General features: G+C 51.5%; 1 protein-coding gene and 1 long non-coding RNA gene across 3 annotated transcripts in view; one reads left to right on the top strand and one right to left on the bottom strand.

Annotated features, from left to right (window-relative positions):
* The window catches only part of UBP1 (upstream binding protein 1), a 29584-nt gene extending 15848 nt beyond the window's left edge, over positions 1-13736 (bottom strand). Inside the window, exons 1-8 of one of the 2 annotated variants that reach the window (XM_072599296.1) lie at positions 13478-13736; positions 10440-10591; positions 7400-7476; positions 5731-5836; positions 5219-5325; positions 4225-4377; positions 3861-3971; positions 3426-3533 (exon numbers count right to left, since the gene is read on the bottom strand). In XM_072599296.1, coding sequence (XP_072455397.1) covers positions 3426-3533; positions 3861-3971; positions 4225-4377; positions 5219-5325; positions 5731-5836; positions 7400-7476; positions 10440-10591; positions 13478-13590 — 927 coding nt within the window. In that variant the 5' untranslated portion in view covers positions 13591-13736. The remainder of the gene's footprint in view (positions 1-3425; positions 3534-3860; positions 3972-4224; positions 4378-5218; positions 5326-5730; positions 5837-7399; positions 7477-10439; positions 10592-13477) is intronic. The other variant, XM_072599297.1, reaches the window with a different exon arrangement.
* A 2230-nt stretch (positions 13737-15966) lies between these two features.
* On the top strand, positions 15967-18235 carry LOC140497840 (uncharacterized). The gene is made up of 2 exons (XR_011964864.1): positions 15967-16119; positions 17124-18235. It is a non-coding gene; the product is annotated as an uncharacterized lncRNA (long non-coding RNA).
* Positions 18236-19563: the final 1328 nt, after the last annotated feature.

Raw genomic sequence — 19563 nt, 5'->3', positions numbered from 1 at the left:
CTCTGATCCAGACGGACAAAATGAATCCCCAAGAGGACTGAGGACCCCAGCCCATAGCCTCAATTGCAGGTGGTCCATAAGACACTGCAATGAGCAGTGGGCCCGGGTCCTACTGGGAGCTCAAGGCTGACAAAGTGATAACCTGATCAACACCGTCAGAGCGTTAACAAGAATCATCCTTAGCACTTACCCCAGAATTGAGACTCTCAACTCTGCAACTGGGTAATTAGTGACCCCCGAAGAAATAAAAGAGGCTCCAAGAAGACTTCCATTTAGAGGCAATAGCACTCAAATCCTTAAATGTTTAGGAGGCCAGATTCACAACCGATGCTTGCTTGGTTTTCAAAAGAGCTCCCAGCAGCCTTGGGAACTAGACAAAGAGGCCCAGCAAAAAGGAGGTAGCAACTAAAAGATATTCCTGGAAAAACTATGCTAGATACACATAGAAACACACACATATAAATTTAAAGAAGTATCTCTCACACAAGGTTACTGCTGATAAAGACAATCAGGAACAATTCGCTTCAGCAGAAGCTGTGCAGGGCTCCAGGCCAGGGAAAAGGGAGACGGGCCCAGGGTCTGCATCCACAGCATGACACTTGCCCCACAGAAGCATCTCAAAAGCCCAAGGTCTCCTGGATAAGATGAACCCTTTCTATTTTCTCTTCAGTAGGATCCCAGGCCAGGCATCTGTACAACTGCAGGCTTGCTGACTGGCTTTACAGTACCCAGATGCCTGCCTGGATCTACTGCAGAGGAAAATAGTGAGAAGGGTTCATCGTTGATCCTGGAGACCTTGGAGCTTTGAGTGGAAGGCTTCTGTGGGTGTTCTGGTCCAACTGTCACTTTTTATCAGTGAAGAAAGTGAGGTCCAGAGGTGGAGAGGGATCAGAATCTAGGCCTTTCCTTGAACCAAAATGCCACTATGGCTACAGAGACAGGCAGTTATCAAGGGCCCCCTCCTGAAGTGTGGGTATCAGAGATGGTAGGGCGCTTTCCTATGGCTCTGCCCATCTCAGGTCCATTCCCCACTTCACACAACCTCTCAGGTTTTATCACCTACTCTCAACTTCTTTTCAGAAGTCTGGTTATCCCTAGACTGGGAATTACAGGGGATCTAAGTGTCTTCTTCTGCAGAGGCTGAAAGACAAAATTAATGCCACCATGGTCTTGAAATTTCCTTTAGATAGAGAAAAAGAAAAAGCACATGTGTGCCAAGGTTCGCACAGGCCACCAAGGCTCTAGCATCATCTCCTTCCACAGCTGGGAGCAGCTGGGCTTTCAAATCTATGAAAAGCACCATCATCATCCCAAAGGTAATTAGGGCTGTCTTCAGGTTACAACCCCTTTATTTTATGTTTTTAATGACCAAGGTCCATTCCCTGAGATACCTACAGTGGTAGAAGATGGTAGCCACAAGAGCACTGTCCATCACCAAATACAGTGACCAAGGGGGTCAAAGGCCAAGCAAGGCAACAACACCAGAGGGAGTAGAGAAAGTAATCAATTTGGGAAAAGCGAGGTTGTTCTGAGGGATAGAGCTCTTGATTTAAAAAAAGCCATGTATTGAGGCAAAGGATTAAAAACAGGTTTGTTATGCCAAGTGCAAAGTGCCCACCTGACAACCACAGAACCAAACCCCTTTGGCCTGGCTGAGGGAGTATGAGTGCTTACCCAGTGGCCAACAATGGCTGTCACCGGTCTGAGGGGAGGTCGAGCCCTCTGCTGCCTAGTCTAGACTAGGGTCCACAGAGCCAAGCATATGGCAGGCAGGAAGGGAACGCTCTTGGAAGTCCTGACACTGCCACAATGGCAAGAACTCCCTCATTTCAAAAAGGAAGAACCTAGCATGGGTTTGGGGTACTAGCCTGTGCTTCATTCTCAAGACCCTGCTCAGGCCTATGCTCTCTCTCCACGGAGCAAGATGGAAAAATACAGGCCCCACGTGAGAGTCATTCTGCTCTCCTGCACGAATAACATGGAGTTTGCTTCTTCCCCAGGCACATTTCACAGCTTTGAGATGCACAAGGAACTGCCAAGCTTGATATTCACACAAAGCAGCTCAAAGCCAGGAGGCTAGGGCCCAATAAATTCCCAGAACCCTCCAGGATCAGAAGCCTCTTGCATGTCATCAAGGACTCTTTTTACGATGATAAGACAAACCAAAAAATCCCTTACAGAGCCTGACACTTCATACACCGCCCCGCCCCGCCCCCCGCACCCATGGTGCAACAGGTTTATATGGGCTCTGTAACCAGTAACAAAATCCTACTCCCTAGAAAGTTCTAGGTCCTTTTAAGAACTTAGGCCTCTGGTGCTGATGAGCAGAGATAGAGGACCTGGGTTTCCTTTGCTTCTCTGAGGTAAAGTCCCCCAAGCTCTTTACTGCAGTCTGCTCTCTCCCTCCCTAACTCTGCTAAAAGAAGAGTGTTGGGGGAGTCTCATGAGACCAGTGTCCAAAGGCCCACCCCTGGCATTGGTCAGATCCATGCGCCTCAGACACATGCCACCCAGAGAAGCAACAGAACGCCTGCCTTTTCCTTGGTCCAGAGATGAGAACGTCTTCCTCTTTTCTGATGGATGCCTCCTTCTGACCTTCATAAGTTCAGTTCAATGGGGCACCAGTCCAGCCAGGTTCTGAGGTTTACTGCCAGGTTGGCCAAAAGGTGATAATTGGGTTTTTTGGCCTCGTAACTCATACTGTTTACTAAGCTGGATCAGGGTGGTGTCTTGCATTGGTGGAGGGAGGAGATCCATCAAGGAAATCATAGGTTTGACAAGTTACATGTAACTACTTGATCTAGAGAAATGGGGTAGGATATGTAAAGTATTTCTCAAAAAGCATCTAGAATCCAGGAGTGAAGCTAGGATGGAGGACACGTAGGTCACTATAGGAGCCTGGGAGGCATGAGGAGCTCCAAGGGGCCCAGAGCAGCAGAGCTAGCACTCAACTCTGGCCCCACTAAGCCCAGCACAAGACATGAACAGGTTGAAAGGAGGCAAAAACAGGGACGTTTCACACTCCCTACCATCATGTCTTTAAACATCAATGCTATACAGCCACTACCAGAAATATACAGGGAGAGCAACAGACCTTTTCAATGGCAGGCAGAGATGAAAGCGATGGTCACCACTGACATTAAGGGAATCACAGGGCTCGTTTCTGAACAGGGAAGACGGGGGTGTGTGGCTGGGGCTCCCCCTCCCACATTCCCCAGTTAGGGTCACACTGTGCACACTGTTTGCTCAGGCTTCAAGTGTTAGATTTAGGAAGCTTTTCCCTGAAGCAGAGGCACAAAGTAGATTGGATTCAGCCAAGGCTGTCTGTCAGAATTTGGGCTCCCTTCATCACCACGGAAGTCAGTCCTAGATCTAACACTGCCCAGGGCATCCTGCACAAGGAAAAGTAAGCCGAAGTCCCTTACACTGCCTCGCTTTGCCAGAGAATCGCCGCAGTCTGCTGGCAAAGTCCGCTTGCTGGACCTTTTCTGCTCATGTTCAACTGCAGCTTCCATTATAGGCTCAAGCCTCATCTGGACAAACACCAAAGAGGGGGGTCAATTGCTTTTCATTAGACAACGAGGAAAGATCCACTCCCCGAGTACATGCCTAGTCAGGGCAAACACAGCTCAAGGACTCACTGGCTGGCATTCAAGGGTCTCAATGCATCTGTGAGGGGAGGCCTGGCCGGTGCGGGTGGTCGCGGGGTCCCCGGGAAGCCTCTGTACTTGGTGCCCGCCCCAAGGGTTGGCTCTCTCCCCCTGCGCTGCCCACATCCCACCCACGCCACTCAGCCCATACTTCTGGTGCCAGGCAGCTAGCCTGCTTTCCTCTGGAAGGAGCGTACTATACCACATTACCTCACTGAGGATGGTGGTGCCATAGGAGGGCTGGTACTTCTCTTTCTCATGTGCTGTTCTCTTCTCTATCTTTTCTCGGTCTGTTTTCTGTTTTCTGTCTGCTCCTTTAGGCTAAAAGAAAAAACAATCATTGCCTCAACAGGGTAGGTGACAAAGAGCAGCCTTGGGGTCAATGCCAGTGTCCAAGTGTCCTTCCCAGGTTCCTGTGAGGAGTCAAGGCATGTGTGAGTGCACACACTCCCAAGGACCAGGCCTCATCTAAAGGCTGTATCTCCCCTTGCACAGAGCAGCACCTGCTCAAAAGCGACCACAGCCAGTCTAGAAGCCAAGGGCCTCACACCAAAGCCTGGTTTCTGTCTCTTACCTTAAAAACTTTGATTTGGCAGCTGGCTGAGTGCAGGTGATCTGTGTAGTCACCATTTTCATTCTGTTTAAAAGTGTCAACTTGAACTCTAAAAGGAACCCCCTTCTCTCCACCATGCTTCCGAGGGGTGAACTCTGTGCTGATGCAGTGGACCTGTAAAACATGGAAAGTGCACTGAGTCAAGGCCCTTGGCTCCAGACCTCCATCCCACTCGAACCAGCCAAGCACCAGAACCCACGCCATCAATCCTCTGGGTCTCTTCTGGATCAGTCCAGGTGTCACATGGTACCAGCTTGACACCTCCAGGAGCAGCCCCCAGTCCCACCCCCACTGAATAGATCTAGCCTTTAAGCCATTCACAATCTGGATCCTGCCCTGTCCATCCGTCTGGACCAACATCCTCCCTGGCCCATGCCATGCCGGCCGGGCCTCTCTCCCCATCACCTGCCCACTCCTGCCTCCCAAATGAAGGTGTTCTCAATTGCTAGCAACCCTTGGAGGCTCATCTCCTTTGCAGCCCCAAGGGCTCTCTTGGGTTCTTCACCCTCCCCCTTCGCCTACCCCCACACACTTCTGGTTCTCTTGCAGCAGAGCCCAAAGCATGGCCAGATCTTGGGGATCTACCACACTTTCTGCTGAGCCCCAATACTGACTTCTAAGGCTTCAGCTGACATCCTGTCTCTTCTACTGGGGGGTAATAAACCCACTAAAAATTCTAGGAATGGCAACCTTTGTCCTAGCCTCTAATTAACCAGAAACTTTGATTTCTATCATCTAACAGGAAAAGTTAACAAGATTTTAAAATGAACAGCCTTGGAAAAACAAAGGAAGTCGCTAATGTTACCAGCCAACTTAACCAAATTTATGTGTATGAGGAAAAACAAGATTTTTAAAAAGAGAAAGAGTCTAAGGAAATTAAATTACATCCCATAAATGTATCATGAGATTTCAAATGACTAAATTATTATTCTTCCAATAATGTAAAAATCCAAACCTGAATAAATACAGATGTGCGTTTGGCAGGGTCCCAGAGAAACTCAATCGCATTTAATTGGTCTGGATCTGTCCTTATGTCAACCACTCCAACAGATACTGGAACATCTGTGTTATTTTTTTTAGAAAGAAAGCTACATGAAATTACTGTCTTGAATTTAAAAACGAAACATCACATCACTTATTTCTGTTTTTTTAAATTTAAATGTATTGTTTTCTCATAAACTCTACACCCTAGAGGCTTATGACCAATCTATTCTCTGCCCTGTTCAAACGTCTAAACATTAGGGAGCTTTTCCCTTTGTGTTTCTTAATTATCAATATGGAGATGCTGCCAGGGGCAACAGCAATGGTTCAGAAGAGAATTCAGCTCCACTCAATAAGCTTGGGCCCAAGGCTTATGAGCCATCCCCTGATGAGAAGGACAGCTTTGCCAAACACCAAGCTGCTGCTGCCACCACCAGATTACCAATGGGTGAATTTCCTTGGACTAGCTTCTCCAACCACACGCACCGAGATCAAGTAGCCGGTCCCCAGGGCGGTTCCACTTCCAGCCTTCCAGCTGCTGGTGCTCTGTATACTGGAGGCGTCTGTCATGGAACACAACTCTGATGGTGCTCTGCAGGGACAAGAGAGAAAACACCTCTGCTCAACAGCCAGGCTGAGAGGATGGAATGGCCTAAGAGAGCCTCGTTCCCAGAAGCACTCTGACTTTCTGCTAATTTACTATTCACAAACACCTAAAATCTAAAAACAGAAACCAAGAAACACGGCACCCCCAAGCAAATAGAACCTTTCTGGGATTGCAAGAGTCCAGCTTTAGGTATCACGGTTAACAGTCACACCTGATACGTGTCAGGCACCATGCTCAGTGCCTTGTACAACACATTTCCAAGACTCCAGGGTGACTTAGGAAGATGGCCAGATAAGTACTACGGATGACCCCAGCGCTTAAGAAAACCTTATGTTTCCACCAAAAGCACTTAACAATAAATCTACAAGGATGATTTCCTATGGAACACAGCCCCAGCGGGAAGGCAGCACTGAAGCCAGGGTGGCTGAAGGGTAAAAGCCATCACAAGACCTTACTCCTGGGTCAGGACATTGTTCAGCTAACCACCCTGATTTAGTAGGAAATCCCGGTCAGTAGTGGGACTGTATTCAGGACCACAAAGAAAAAAGTGACTGCACCATGCTGTCCATGATCCCCAAGTTAAGGTTAAAAGGGCTCTTAGAGACCATTGATCCAAATGACCCACTTTACAGATGAGAAGATTTCAGGCCCAGAGAAGAGAAAGGGCAGGATTTTACCTGAGGTGATCCTGGGAGTCAGAAGCAGATGCAGAGAATTTTCTGCCCCCTTTCTTAACCTTAAGCTGTTCCAGGGTGATACACCAAGTGCTGCTCCTTCTGCCCTCTCCCTTAGCTCCCCAAAAGACAAGGCCCTGTTACCATATGGTCTTAAGAGCTGCCCAAAGGCCTAGCAAAGAGCCCCCAAGAAGAGCACTGAACACGTCTGAGGAAACTGAGGCTAGACACCCTTGGCAGAGTGCTCCAAAGAGCAGAGGAAGATTCCAATGAGAGTCAGCCCAAACCCCTACTGCCTGCCTCCATCTCCTGTCAGCCCAAGGAAAGAAACCAGCAGGGCCCCTGGGCTCTCTGGCCCTGGACATCAGCATCTCTGGCTGGAGCTCAGAGTGACTCTGGGCTCTCCACCCTACTCACTTGAGGGAAAAGGCCCTTTACCAAATATCTTACAAAACAATGGCAGTGTTTACATTTTATCTTGCAGGGACTATTACCTGAGATTTTTTTTAAATGGGGAGTGGTAAATAAGACCCACTGACCCAAAAGTAGATTAAATCATGGGAAAAATGCAACCAGTTTGATTCTAAAGAGGACTAATACAGGAAAAATGTGTGAGCCAGCCGGAAGTTAACCTTGCCAACTAGAGAGTGGATGGATGGATGGATGGATGAATGAATGAATGAAAGAATGAATGAATGAATAAATGATGGTTCCAGCCCAGGCAAGAGGCCAAGATGTGTGGAGGGCAGGTGCTGACCACAGCCATGAAGTACCTATGTACAAAGGTTTAAAGCTTTTAACGAAAACCTCAAAACTGAGTTCACACTGAGGAGTTGTTAAACAATAGTTAGGAACCCCAAGGGATGTCCCTCACCTTCACCAACTTTCCACTGATCTCAGGCATATCTCCCACTTTCCGGTTGTCCAGCATCCGGATTTCATAGGACTGACCTGTTCCAAAGAAATGTCAGAGTTTTGTGGCATTACAAACTCCATTGGAAAAGCAAACATTTCTGAAACAATGGCTTCTCACAGCCCTTGGCCTTAACAAAGGGATCTCCTCTTCCCACACTGGCCAATGCAAGTTTGTTTTTAACAATGCACCACCTGCTCAATTAGGGAAGGAAAACTGGTCTTACAGCCAGAGACAAGGTGTATCCCAAAGCCAGCGATGCTTCACAAGCCCAACGTTGGGACATTCTATGCTGTTCCTGCCTTCTGCAAGAGCTGTGCCTGTGATCTCCCTTCCTCCCAGGCTGCCCCTCCCAGCCACCGAAGCACCCATCCCACTCAGAGGAGCCGAGCCCAGGGTCTTTGGAGGCACTATCACGTCAGAGGCCTGGCCAGCTCTGCCCACACAGGACTGTCCACAGAAAGGAGTGAGAATGAGCTCAACATGTAAGAAGACAGTAGGTCAGGTCACTAAGAACTTTCCTGGGAGAAAACTGGCCAAGGCGGCCAAGTCTCTCACGCTCAGGGCTCCCCACCCCAAGGAACAGGAAAGTCCGATTCCCAAGTCTAGCACAGTCAATGACAAATTTTATTGCTTTTGCTGCCCGATGACACCCATGACAACTGAAATTAACCTGTTGCACAATGAGCTCAAAAAATCCCTTCTTAATCTTTTCCAAAAGTTATATTTTACATCTGTCATGTGTTTCTTCTCTCTAAAATTCTGAATTAAAGATTTTTTTTGCATTTTCTGGAATTTAAAGCAAAGCTGGGCCTGCCCTGACAGCTACACTTAGATTGAAAAGTCACCGTGGCTTCAGACCAAGGTTTCTGATTGTCCCCAGGGCTGAAAACAAGGCAGTCCTGGGGAGGGAGAATGGCCCTTGGCACCAAATACACCATTGTGAGGCCAAGGCAGGGCCCTCCTGTCGTGCAGAGGTTCAGATTACTGCTGTCTCCATTCCTACCTGTGGTCACCTGCCTGATGGACCCCAGACAAGGGCAAAGGTATGAAGCCTTAGCAGGTATCAAACTGAGTCTGGTTACTAAAAGGACAGATACTCAAGATAAATCAAATGAACCTCAATGATGAGGGCTTAAAGTTTTCCCCTCATTCCTACTTCTTCAAACATCTTGCTCACCAAGCCACAAACAGGCAGAGATTCAGTAAGAGGGCACTTTGCCCATGGGCAGAAACAGAGACCAATGCCCACAACAGTCCAACCACAGGGCCACCTGGACACCCAGACCATTTCAGACCTGGGGGCACTTCCAGAAGCCCTACTGCCCATGAGGCCACCTTCCTGAGTGACCGGTGACTCCCCCCACCCCACACACCACTTGTCCCCTCCCCCACAGGCTTCTTGGGCACCCTATCCCTCCTGAATGTGTTCCTCATGGACCAGACTGAGTTTCCTGAATCTCAGTGCCAGTCAGAACTTCAGAGGCCAACAAGATCCACCAGCCAACCCCCTCTGGGACAGTTCTCCTGGTCAGAAAGATTTCCTCGTGATGGGCTCTACATGGCCGATTTCTCTCCACTGCTCTTGGGACAGAGTGGGACAAATCTAGCACTGGCCTTTCCCTTCCCTGGCTGCTCTCTTTGGGACACTCATCAGATGGCCATGGGCCTTCAGACACCAGCCTCCCACCATGCACAAGCCACCCAACTGTCACATCCAATCCTTGCTCTCAGCTGCTCCTACCAAGGACTCCTCCACCAGAACAAAACAGCCCAGTGTTTCCTGGCCATGAACACCAAACTTTTCCACCAGAAGTGCACTCTAAGGAAGCAATCCCAAACCTGGATTCAGACGACACCCTTCCCCCCACCCCTCCCCACCCCCGGCACCCAGTGCAGGCACCTGAGGGGTCTGGCTGTTCCTACCTAGCGGTGAAAGGCTGGAGCATGGGCTTCTGCCTGACTCTACTACCGAATTAAGGGCTGAGGGATTTACCCAACTACCAGGCATGCACACCTAGGCCAAGAGTGAAACCACAAACAAGGTCAAGCACACTGGTGCCTCTGAGAGCCATTCCCCAAGATAGAAGGTGCCAAAGAACAGGAACACAAGAACGTAAATGCAAAGTACTGATGACCCCAAGCCACTCCTGAGACACTTCCCCTCACACCAGGCAAAATGGCCAAGGAGACAAAAGGCGGCAAAAGGTGGGATGAGTCAATGGTGGAGGATTGTGAGGAGATAGGCACGCTTGTACATTGTTGGTGGAACATCGGATCAGTATGACCACTGTGAAAAGTAGTTTGGGATTATGCAAATAAGCTAACACATCCATACATTCACACCCAGAGAGTCTACTGCCAGACACATACCCCAAGGAGGTCACTGAGAAGAAAGTCCTCAAAGACACCAAAATATTCAGAGCAGCACTTTTCATGCAGAAGTAGATGAGTGCTAGAAGCCACAGAGAGGCCCACCAATCATGGCATGCCCAAACATGACTATGACAAAGACAGAGAAGCTTGGAGGAGCTCCATGAACAGAGTCAAGGAAACAGCAGAGACAGGAACTACAGCAAGGTCAGTGAGACAGTGCACAGAATAGGGAAGAGACGATGATTCAGGAGGCCCAGAGGGACCGCACGTGCCCCAGTCTCTTAGGACGGACAGGTCCGCAATGCTTGTTTGTCTTGGTCCCTGAAGAAATCCCATTTTTTATGCTGAATAGTTAACAGGGAACTTATGGTGACATAAAAAAAAAAAACATCAACAGAAATTTCTTTTAAAGGGAAGGAAAGCTTTTCTCAAGCCCATTTAGGAGAATTTCTGAAGAACAAGCGCTGATACCCATTGAACCAAAGCAACAACAAAGGCTTCTCGCTCAGATGCTGGATGCGAGGGTGGACGCATGCCCTCCCAGCTGCCCCACCCCATCTCCACCCCGCAAGGGGAGCCAGGCTGAGCTGCCCCGTCCCACTGGCCTTGCTACCCCATCTCTCACCTTGGTTCAGGTAAGTGAGGCTTTCATCATGCAGTTTGACTGCAGGGGATGTTGCAGCACACAGGATGTACTGAAAGGGAGGCTGTTTGGGGTCACCATTCAATGGAAGGCCAGAGTCTTCCTCCTTGAAAATGGGTAGGGCCAACACATCACTGAAAACAAAAGAATTTTACTCATCAACGACATTAAATTGGATTTTATTGGGTCTTATGTGGTAAATGGAACTGTAAAAAGTTAACTCAGAAATGAAGAGCAAAGGGAGACTGAGAGCAGAAGAGATTATTTCCAAGGGACCTTCCTCATAAACACCACAAAAAACAAATGCACAGCTAGCGATTCAGCTTTAGAGATGAGGAAGAGACATATGCAGGTGTCACAAAGAGCCTTCTGAACACCAACACTGCTGACAGGAGAGAGGGCTTTCAGAAGACAAAGGCATCAATTCTGTCAGAGAACAAGAGAAGGATGTAAGATGCAGGAAGGAGTAACTAGCTCTTAGCCAAGGAAGGAGGGTAAATCTGAATGCCGACAGAATAGGCAAGGCCTCTCTGGAACATCTCCCCCCTTTATTCTGGTTCAGTGATCAGCCTGTAAGGAGTCCTGGCGGCCTAAGGGCACTACAGTCTTACAAATGGCTGCACATCTGCAGAAGGTTACGGGACCACAGACCAAAAGCTGGAGGCATAATAATATCCATCAGCCTCATGTGAAAGAGGAGAATCAAGGCTCAGTACTACTTAGTGCTTCAGGTAATAATAATGGGGCAGCCAGGGCACCACAGTGCACAGCATGCTGTGCCAGGAGTCAGGAATTCAAATCCAGGTTCAGACACTTACTAGCTATGTGATGCTGGACAAGTTAGTTGACTCCTGTTTGTCTTAGTTCCCTCATCTGTAAAATGGGGATCGTAACAGCACCGACTGCCCACAGCTAACAAATAAGGATCAAATGAGATAATAACGTAAAGTACTTGGCACACAGTAAGAGTTAGAAAAACGCTGGTTTTGTTCAGTCATTTCCAACTCTTTGTGACCCCATGTAAATGGGGTTTTCTTGGCAAAGATAATGGAGTGGTTTGTCATTTCCCTCTTCAGTGAACTCAGGCAAACGGGATTAAGTGGCTTGTCCAGGGTCACACAGTTAATAAGTGTCTGAGGCTGGATTTCAATTCAGGTTTTTCTGACTCCAGGCCCAATGCTCTATCTGCTGAACCACTGAGTTGCCTCCCATATAAATGTTAGCAATTATCATTACTCCCGACTCCCCTCCAACTGGACTCCCAACTAGAAGCTCACTCCACCTCTGAACTACTCATGCGGGAAGCTCCCTCCTCGCCTGAGGCCTCTACCTCTGATTGGCTACATCTTCCCAGAACCTCCATTTGAAAAAAGCAGCCCTGGTCAACCATATCTTCTAACAAGACTGCTGCTGAATGTGACTTGCTTTTTGTACTTCTCTGTCACCTCCCCCCTGCAGGACCTTCCTGCTTAGTGTCCAAAACTGTTGGGTGGGTGGGGACCGTAGCTATCAGCCCCTCTGGGGCCATCTTCTGGAAGCTTCCAAAAATGTTCTGTATCAGGTGGGGGACCCAGCCAGATATCCTTGCTATGTAGAAATCTAGGAACCAGAATGATGGTAAAAGGCATCTGATCTAAAGAATCCACAGCAAAGCAGGAATGAATCATGCAGTGCACTCTGAGGAGGAAGGAAGTGGAGGATGTTCTGGAACCAGAACAAAACTGGTACAAAGGGATGAACTTCAATCCAGGTTGTTCTTTAAATTTCTTCCTTTGGGCAGTAGAGCATTAAGACTATTCAAAGCACTATTAAATACAAAAGCACCTGATAAAAAAGTATTTAACTACCAATAAGAAAAGCTAACTGAACAAGAGGAACAGATAGCATAACTAGGAGTTCTTAACGTATGCCTTTCAGACTCAGACAAACCCAACCAAGAGATGAAAGAGAAAGAAGTACCTGAAGAGAGATCTTTGAGTGAGAACAGAAAGGAATTTACATGTAATAAAGGTGTATGTGGCACCTTTACAAAAACTAACCGTGTAGCAGACCATAGACCTCACCATAAAAATGTAGAAAAGTAGACCTACTAAACACATCATTTACTGACTGTAATTCAATAAAAGCATTTTAAAGAAAGAATCCAAAATAAATTAGAGACACCAAACAATTCTACAGAACAAATTATGTAAATAACTGAAAATGACAGCAATGAGACAATATGCCAACCCGATGGGATAACTAAAGCACTTCTGAAGGAAAACTATACCTCTAAATACTTTCATCAGTACAAGTGATGAATAAAATAACGAATTAACTTTGCAGCTTAAAAATATTGTGCAAATAAAAAATCCCCTACTAAGTAATTAAATAGAAATTCTGAAAATTAAAGAGATCAATAAAGTTGAAAGGAAAAAAACTACTGATCAATAAAATTAGGAAAAGGCTTTTCAAAAGAACCTAACCAGATTATTTTAGAGAGCCAGAAATCAAAACAAACTTCCCATGAAGGAATAAAGGTCAAGAATCTTAAAGGGTCATTATGGAAAAGCACAGGAAGGTAAGGATCTATCCCAATCAGATCTCCAACCAGTCAATGAACACTTAAGCATGTCCTACGTGCCAGGCCTTCTCTGGCCCTCAGGCAGCTCACCACCTGAAGGAAGCGTACAAGATGGAGTTTGGAAGGCCAAGAGAGGACTCTGCCCGCCTGCCTCAATTTTCACAGGGTAGGTGCTTGCTCTAGCCTTCCCTGGAGGGAGGCTCCGGCCGGCCCCGCCCATCACGCCCCACCCCCTGCTGCCCCGCCCCCCGTGCGGCCCCACCCACCACAGCACCGCCCATCACGCCCCCCCCTGCTGCCCCGCCCCCCCCCGTGCGGCCCCACCCACCACAGCACCGCCCACCACGCCCCCCGACAGCACCACCCCCGTGCGCCCCCGACCACCGCGGCCCCACCCCTTCTGCCCCGCCCACCGCGGCCGCGCCCCCGTACTGCCCATCACGGCCCCGGACCACACCTCATGCTGTAGGCGGCAGCACCCAACTCCTGGCCGATGCCCGCCAGGCTGGCGTCGAAGTCGTGCACCAGGCCCGCCTCCACCGCCTCGTCCATCTTCAGCACCCAGGCCATGGCGGCGGCGGGGGCGGGACGGAGTCAGCAGGGCCGGGCGGGGCCAGGGCCGAGGCCTTCTAAATGCGCCCCCAGCCCGCGGGCCGCAGCCTCGCTGATGCCGCCCGCCTGGCCCCGACTCCCCCGGCTCGCCCGCCCCCGGCCCAGCCCCCGGCCCCGGGCCCGGTCCGGCCTGCCGCGCGCATCGCGGGGCCCCGTGCGGGGCGCCGGCCGCCTCAGCCCTCAGCCCCCGCGCACCCGGCCCCCTCAGCCGCCACACAGACACCGCCTGGGACGCTGCCGCAGCTTCCGCTTCCGCCTGCACGCGCCCTCTGTTCGGCCCGCCCACCTCCCAGTCCTGCGCACGCGCAGAGGGCTCAGCGCTGGCTGCGGGGCGGGGCCCCCCGGGGCTCCTTCTCCACATGCAGATGGCCACGCCTAGATTCGGCCTCCTGCCCCGTCCTCTACACTGACAGGGAAACGGATCAAAAAGGCTGGCCTGCAGGGGGCAGTGTCAGCGCGCATGCGGGAAGGCGTAACTGGGCACACGCCGGGCACGTGCCCCCCCCAGTCCCGCTTACGCCGGCCTGTCCCCTCCGGAGGTGGAGCCAGCGTCTGTGCAGGGCCTTGGCCAATGAGGCTCTGCTTCGAGGCCTGGGCGCGCGCCATTGGGCGCTGCGGTGTCGGGGGCGGGAAGAGCAGGGCTTCCCCTCCCCCAGGCACGTGGTGCCTGCGCAGCCTCAATGGCGCCCTCATCCCGGCGTGAAGCCGTGAGCCTTGGCTTGTCTTTCGTTAAAATTCATTTGTTTTTATTTATATATATTATATATGCATATGAATAATTAATCTGTTTTTCAACATTCACTTCGTAAGTGTGAAGCTTGCCCCCCCGGCCCCTCCCCCTCCTGCCCTTCCCCTGCCTTCCCTCCTCCTCCCCTCCCCCTTCTCCCCCTCCTCCCCCTGTTCCCCTCCCCCTCGCCTGCCCTCCTCCCCCTGCCCTCCTTCCCCTTCTCCCTCCTCCCCTTGCTCCCCCTTCCTCCCCCTGTTCCCCTCCCCTCCTCCCCCCTCCTCCCCCTGTTCCCCTCCCCCTCGCCTGCCCTCCTCCCCCTGCCCTCCTTTCCCCTCTCCCTCCTCCCCCTGTTCCCCTCCCCCTGCCCTCCTTCCCCCTCTCCCCCTCCTCCCCCTTGCTCCCCTCCTCCCCCTGTTCCCCTCCCCTCCTCCCCCCTCCTCCCCTCCTGTTCCCCTCCCCCTCGCCTGCCCTCCTCCCCCTTCCCTCCTTCCCCTCTCCCCTCCTCCCCCTTCCCTCCTCCCCCTTCTCCCCTCCTTTCCCTCCTCCCCCTTCCTCCCCCTGTTCCTCTCCCCCTCCCCCTCCCCCTGCCCTCCTCCCCTGCCCTCCTTCCCCCTCTCCCCTCCTCCCCCTTGCTCCCCCCCCTCCTCCCCCTGCCCTCCTCCCCCTGCCCTCCTTCCCCCTCTCCCCTCCTCCCCCTCTTCCCTCCCCTGCCCTCCTTCCCCTTCTCCCCTCCTCCCCCTTGCTCCCCCTCCTCCCCTGTTCCCCTCCCCCTCCTCCCCCTCCTCCCCCTCCTCCCCCTGTTCCCCTCCCCCTCGCCCTGCCCTCCTCCCCCTTCCCTCCTTCCCCTCTCCCCTCCTCCCCCTCCCTCCTCCCCTTCTCCCCTCCTTTCCCTCCTCCCCCTTCCTCCCCCTGTTCCTCTCCCCCTCCCCCCTCCCCCCTGCCCTCCTCCCCCTGCCCTCCTTCCCCCTCTCCCCTCCTCCCCCTTGCTCCCCCCTCCTCCCCTGCCTCCTCCCCCCTGCCCTCCTTCCCCCTCTCCCCCTCCTCCCCCTTGCTCCCCCCTCCTCGTTCCCCTCCCCCTGCCCTCCTTCCCCTTCTCCCCTCCTCCCCCTTGCTCCCCCTCCTCCCCCTTTTCCCCTCCCCCTCCTTCCCCCTCTCCCCTCCTCCCCCTTCCTCCCCCTGTTCCCCTCCCCCTCCTCCCTCTCCTCCCCCCTCCTCCCCCTGTTCCCCTCCCCCTCGCCTGCCCTCCTCCCCCTTCCCTCCTTCCCCTTCTCCCCTCCTTTCCCTCCTCCCCCTTCCTCCCCCTGTTCCTCTCCCCCTCCCCCTGTTCCCCTCCCCCTGCCCTCCTTCCCCCTCTCCCCTCCTCCCCCTTCCTCCCCCTGTTCCCCTCCCCCTCCTCCCCTTCCTCCCCCTGTTCCTCTCCCCCTCCCCCTGTTCCCCTCCCCCTGCCCTCCTTCCCCCTCTCCCCTCCTCCCCCTTCCTCCCCCTGTCTCCCCCTGTTCCGCTCCCCCTCCCCTCTTTCTCCCCTCTCCTAGGCGGCCTGCAGTCTCATGTGGGCTCTGCACGTGCATTCCTGTTACACGCATGTGCATGTTGGTCATGCTACACAGAATTATGAAGAGTGGGGGAAGCTCTGAGAAGGAAAGCAGAGCCTGCCGGGCTGGGCGCCCTGAGTCCTCGGCCCTGTCTCTGCAGGTCCTTTGGGTCTGTCAGGAGCGTCCTGGCACCTTGGCTGTTGTGTCCAAGGCTCAGCATCAGATCACGTAAGTCCTTCCAGGCCTCCCCGAAGTCCCCTTGCTCATCACTTGTGACAGCACAGTGGTATTCCCTCACATTCATGTACCACAGTTTATCCAGCCATGCCCCCATGGACGGGCATCCCCTTGGTTTCCAGTTCTGGGCCACCACAAAGAGTGCTGCTGTGAATATTTTTGTACATGTAGGCCTTCTCCCATTTTTGTAATCTCTTCATGACACGGTGCTGGGTCAGAGGGTACGCACGTTTTTGTAGCCGTTTGGGCACAGTGCCGAATTGCTCTCCAGAGTGGCTGGATCAGCTCACGGCTTCACCAACATTTTTTCATGTGACTATAGAGAGCTTTAATTTCTTCCTTGGAAAACTGCCTGTTTGTATCATTTGACCATTTATCAATTGGGGAATGACTTGTATTCTTGTACATTTGCCTCAGTTCTCTGTATATTTTAGAAATGAGGCCTTTATCAGAGACACTGGTTGTAAAAATTCTTTCCCAGTTTTCTGCTTCTCTCCTAACCTTGTGCAAACACTTTTCAATTTAATGTAATCAAAATTATCCATTTTGCATTTCATAATGTTCTCACAATAAGCATTTATTAAGTGTCTACTGTGTGCTGGTCCAGTATTAAGTGCTCAGGATACAAAAAAAGGCAAAGACCATTCTTGCCCTTGAGGACCTTCTGGTCTAAGGGGGGAGACAACATGCAAGCACATGTGTGCAAAACAAGCTACTCACAGGCTAAAGAGAAGAGGAAGGGGCAAGCAGAGGATGGGGTAACCCAGGCGAGATGCCTTTTTGACTTTCAGTTTAACTCCGTGTCCTGGATTTAGAGCCAGGTGACTCCCTGCTTTCCTGGATGAGGAACATGACTCGCCCAAGGTCAAGCAGACTGGAGCAGAAGGCCATAAGCACCGAGCCTCCTGAGTCTCAGGGAAATGCAGGAAGGTACTTTTTTGTCCAGGGAGACAAATAAAAATGATTTATTATCCCTCCCCTTTTTCGTCCTGCAGCACACAGTGCTCCGGCCTTCTTGCTGCTCCCAGGCTGTCGGCTCCCTCTGAAGGGCAGGTGCCTCCTGCAGCCCCCAGGACCCCTTCCCTCACATACACCCTGATCATCCTCGCTCCTCTGGTCTTCCAGGGGCTTCTCCATCACCCACTGGAACATCCAAGCACTGCCAGGGGGTGCTCATCCACTGCCACCACCCTCAACCTGGGGCACCTGGCCCGGCATCTGGAGGACAGTGGAAGGAAGCAGCCAGGGAGCCTAGTCTGATTGGGTGGGAGCACCACAAGGCCCTGAGGGAGGTCCATGGAGCACAGACACCACTTGGGGACGTTGGAGGAAAGAGCATGATTTTTGTCCTTAGTTGATGGAGTGAGGATCAGGACTGATGACCAGGGCTCCCCAAGATTGCTGCCCTCTTGCTGCCTGTTGGAGCCACTTGTTTTTCAGACCCCCGGTTTGGTTCTTCAGGGGACCTGCGGCATGAAGCAATGTTCAGCTTCTTCAGAAGGAAACATCCCAACGAAGCATCCACTCCGTGTTGTAGGAGCAGGGCTAGCAAGCAATCTGGGGCCCAGATGGGTGGGGGGAAGCCTTTGGAGCAGATCAAGTCATTTCAGGCCTCTCTTTTAAAGTCTCAAGAAGCTGGCTGGCAGCTGTTCCCCAGGCACCCAGCCTATGTCCAGGTGCCAGTACCAGTCCCTCCGCCTCTGCCCCTTGGAGGGTCAGGCTGGGCTCCTTCAGAGAATTGTCCAGGGCCTCTTTGGTGCATAGCTTGAGCCCTCTCTCTTCAGCTGGTAGCCTTCTGATGTGTTCATTATATTCACTTTTTACATTTTTTTTGTGGTTTGGTTCTTTCAGATGTGTCACCTTCCTGACACCCTTTGAGGTTTTCCACTGGAGTGGTTTGCCATTTCCTTCTCTAGCTCATTTTATAGAGGAGGAAACTGAGGCAAAAAGGGCAAGTGACTTGCCCAGGATCACACAGCTAGTAAGTGTCTGAGCTGGATTTGAACATAGGTCTACCAGGCTCCAGGCCTAGGGCTCTATCCACCACAGCCCCTATCTGCCCCTTCTGTGCACCTGTTTTGTGACTAGTAAACTCTTGGAAGTTTGAGTGGTTGGATTTTGTCTTTTTGTGTCTCTGGCACATAGTAGGGGCTTCATTAGCACTGTTTTCTGGACTGAATTGAATCACTGCTTACTTCCTGTGCAAAGGCACTGAATGGATTCAAGGAGAGGGATGGGGCTTCCTGCTTACCTCAGAGACCCAAAAGATGCAGAGAGCTGACTGGGAGAGGGCTAATGAGGGTTGGTTTAAAGAATGTCTCTGATGAATTACAGTCCCCTTAACCGATAAGATCTTATATTTTGGGAACAGTGAATTTTTGGGTGGCAAAGTTTACTTTTCCTGATGTTTGGTGATAACCAGTGAACTCCCTGTTTGGATTGAACTTTCATCTTTACTCCTGCTTCCTCTAAAGGCATTCTGGGCTTATAGTGTTTAGTATTGGAAGGACCCTCAGAGGCCTCCAGTCACAAGTCCCCCCAACCCCCACGCCCCACCCACTTTCCAGATGAAACTACTGAGGAAGTCCTGCTGGTCCAGGGCCGTCTCTGGCCTGGACCACAGTCTCATGGCTCAGAGGGGAATCTCCAGCCTTTTTTGCCTTGACCTGATGTCTCAGCACCCTTCACACAGAGTTCTTGTGACTAATCAAAATTCCTCTCTTATCCCTTGCCCCTCAGGCATGGATTCAAAAAAGTTTTTGTTGGCACTGTATCCAGGGACAGGCCAGAGAAGATGGAGCCCTTTGGGGTAATTTCTCACCAGAGCAGGCCCCCTCCCACCTGTCCAGCCTAACTGCTGTGGGCTGCTGGGTCCTTCTTACCTAACTCAGGTCTTCGGTGATCAGCTGGATAAACGTAATGAGAGAAGAGACCTCCAGAGTCAAACAGGAGTGTAGGCTTTATTCTGGATACAAGCTACATATCAGCATGCAGAGATAGTGCTCCCCGCAGGAGCCCCCTTCTCCCTCCCGAGGAGCAAGGAAAAGGAACCCTCAGGCTTTCCTGTCCCCATTTAAGCTCTCCCAGCCACATAGTTCGCTCGTGGACACTGTGCATGCTCTCAGCCCCTTAGCCAATTAACAACAGGTGTGCTCAGACCACGGACCAATCTCAAGGGTGGATGCTCTCCCCAGCAAGTTTCCACGGAGAAGAGGTAGAAAAACGAGATAGCTCATGTCTCACTCCTCAATTCCCAGTTGTTCCATGGGGAGCCTCGTGAGAGCTCAGCGGTTTCAAGAGCCCTCACCTTTACCTGCCTGAGACTGTTCACATGAGAACTGAGCCTACCTTAACACCACCCCTCCCTCCTTCAGGTTCCTAATGGTCAGTCTGATACTCTAGGAGAACCCAGCCACCCTCTAGGAACAGCACCCA

The sequence above is a fragment of the Notamacropus eugenii genome, chromosome 3 (genome assembly GCF_028372415.1).
Source record: "Notamacropus eugenii isolate mMacEug1 chromosome 3, mMacEug1.pri_v2, whole genome shotgun sequence".
In the NCBI taxonomy this organism is placed as follows: domain Eukaryota; kingdom Metazoa; phylum Chordata; class Mammalia; order Diprotodontia; family Macropodidae; genus Notamacropus; species Notamacropus eugenii.
The sequence above is the reverse complement of the archived record's forward strand: the minus strand, read 5'-3'. Positions and strand labels throughout refer to the sequence as shown.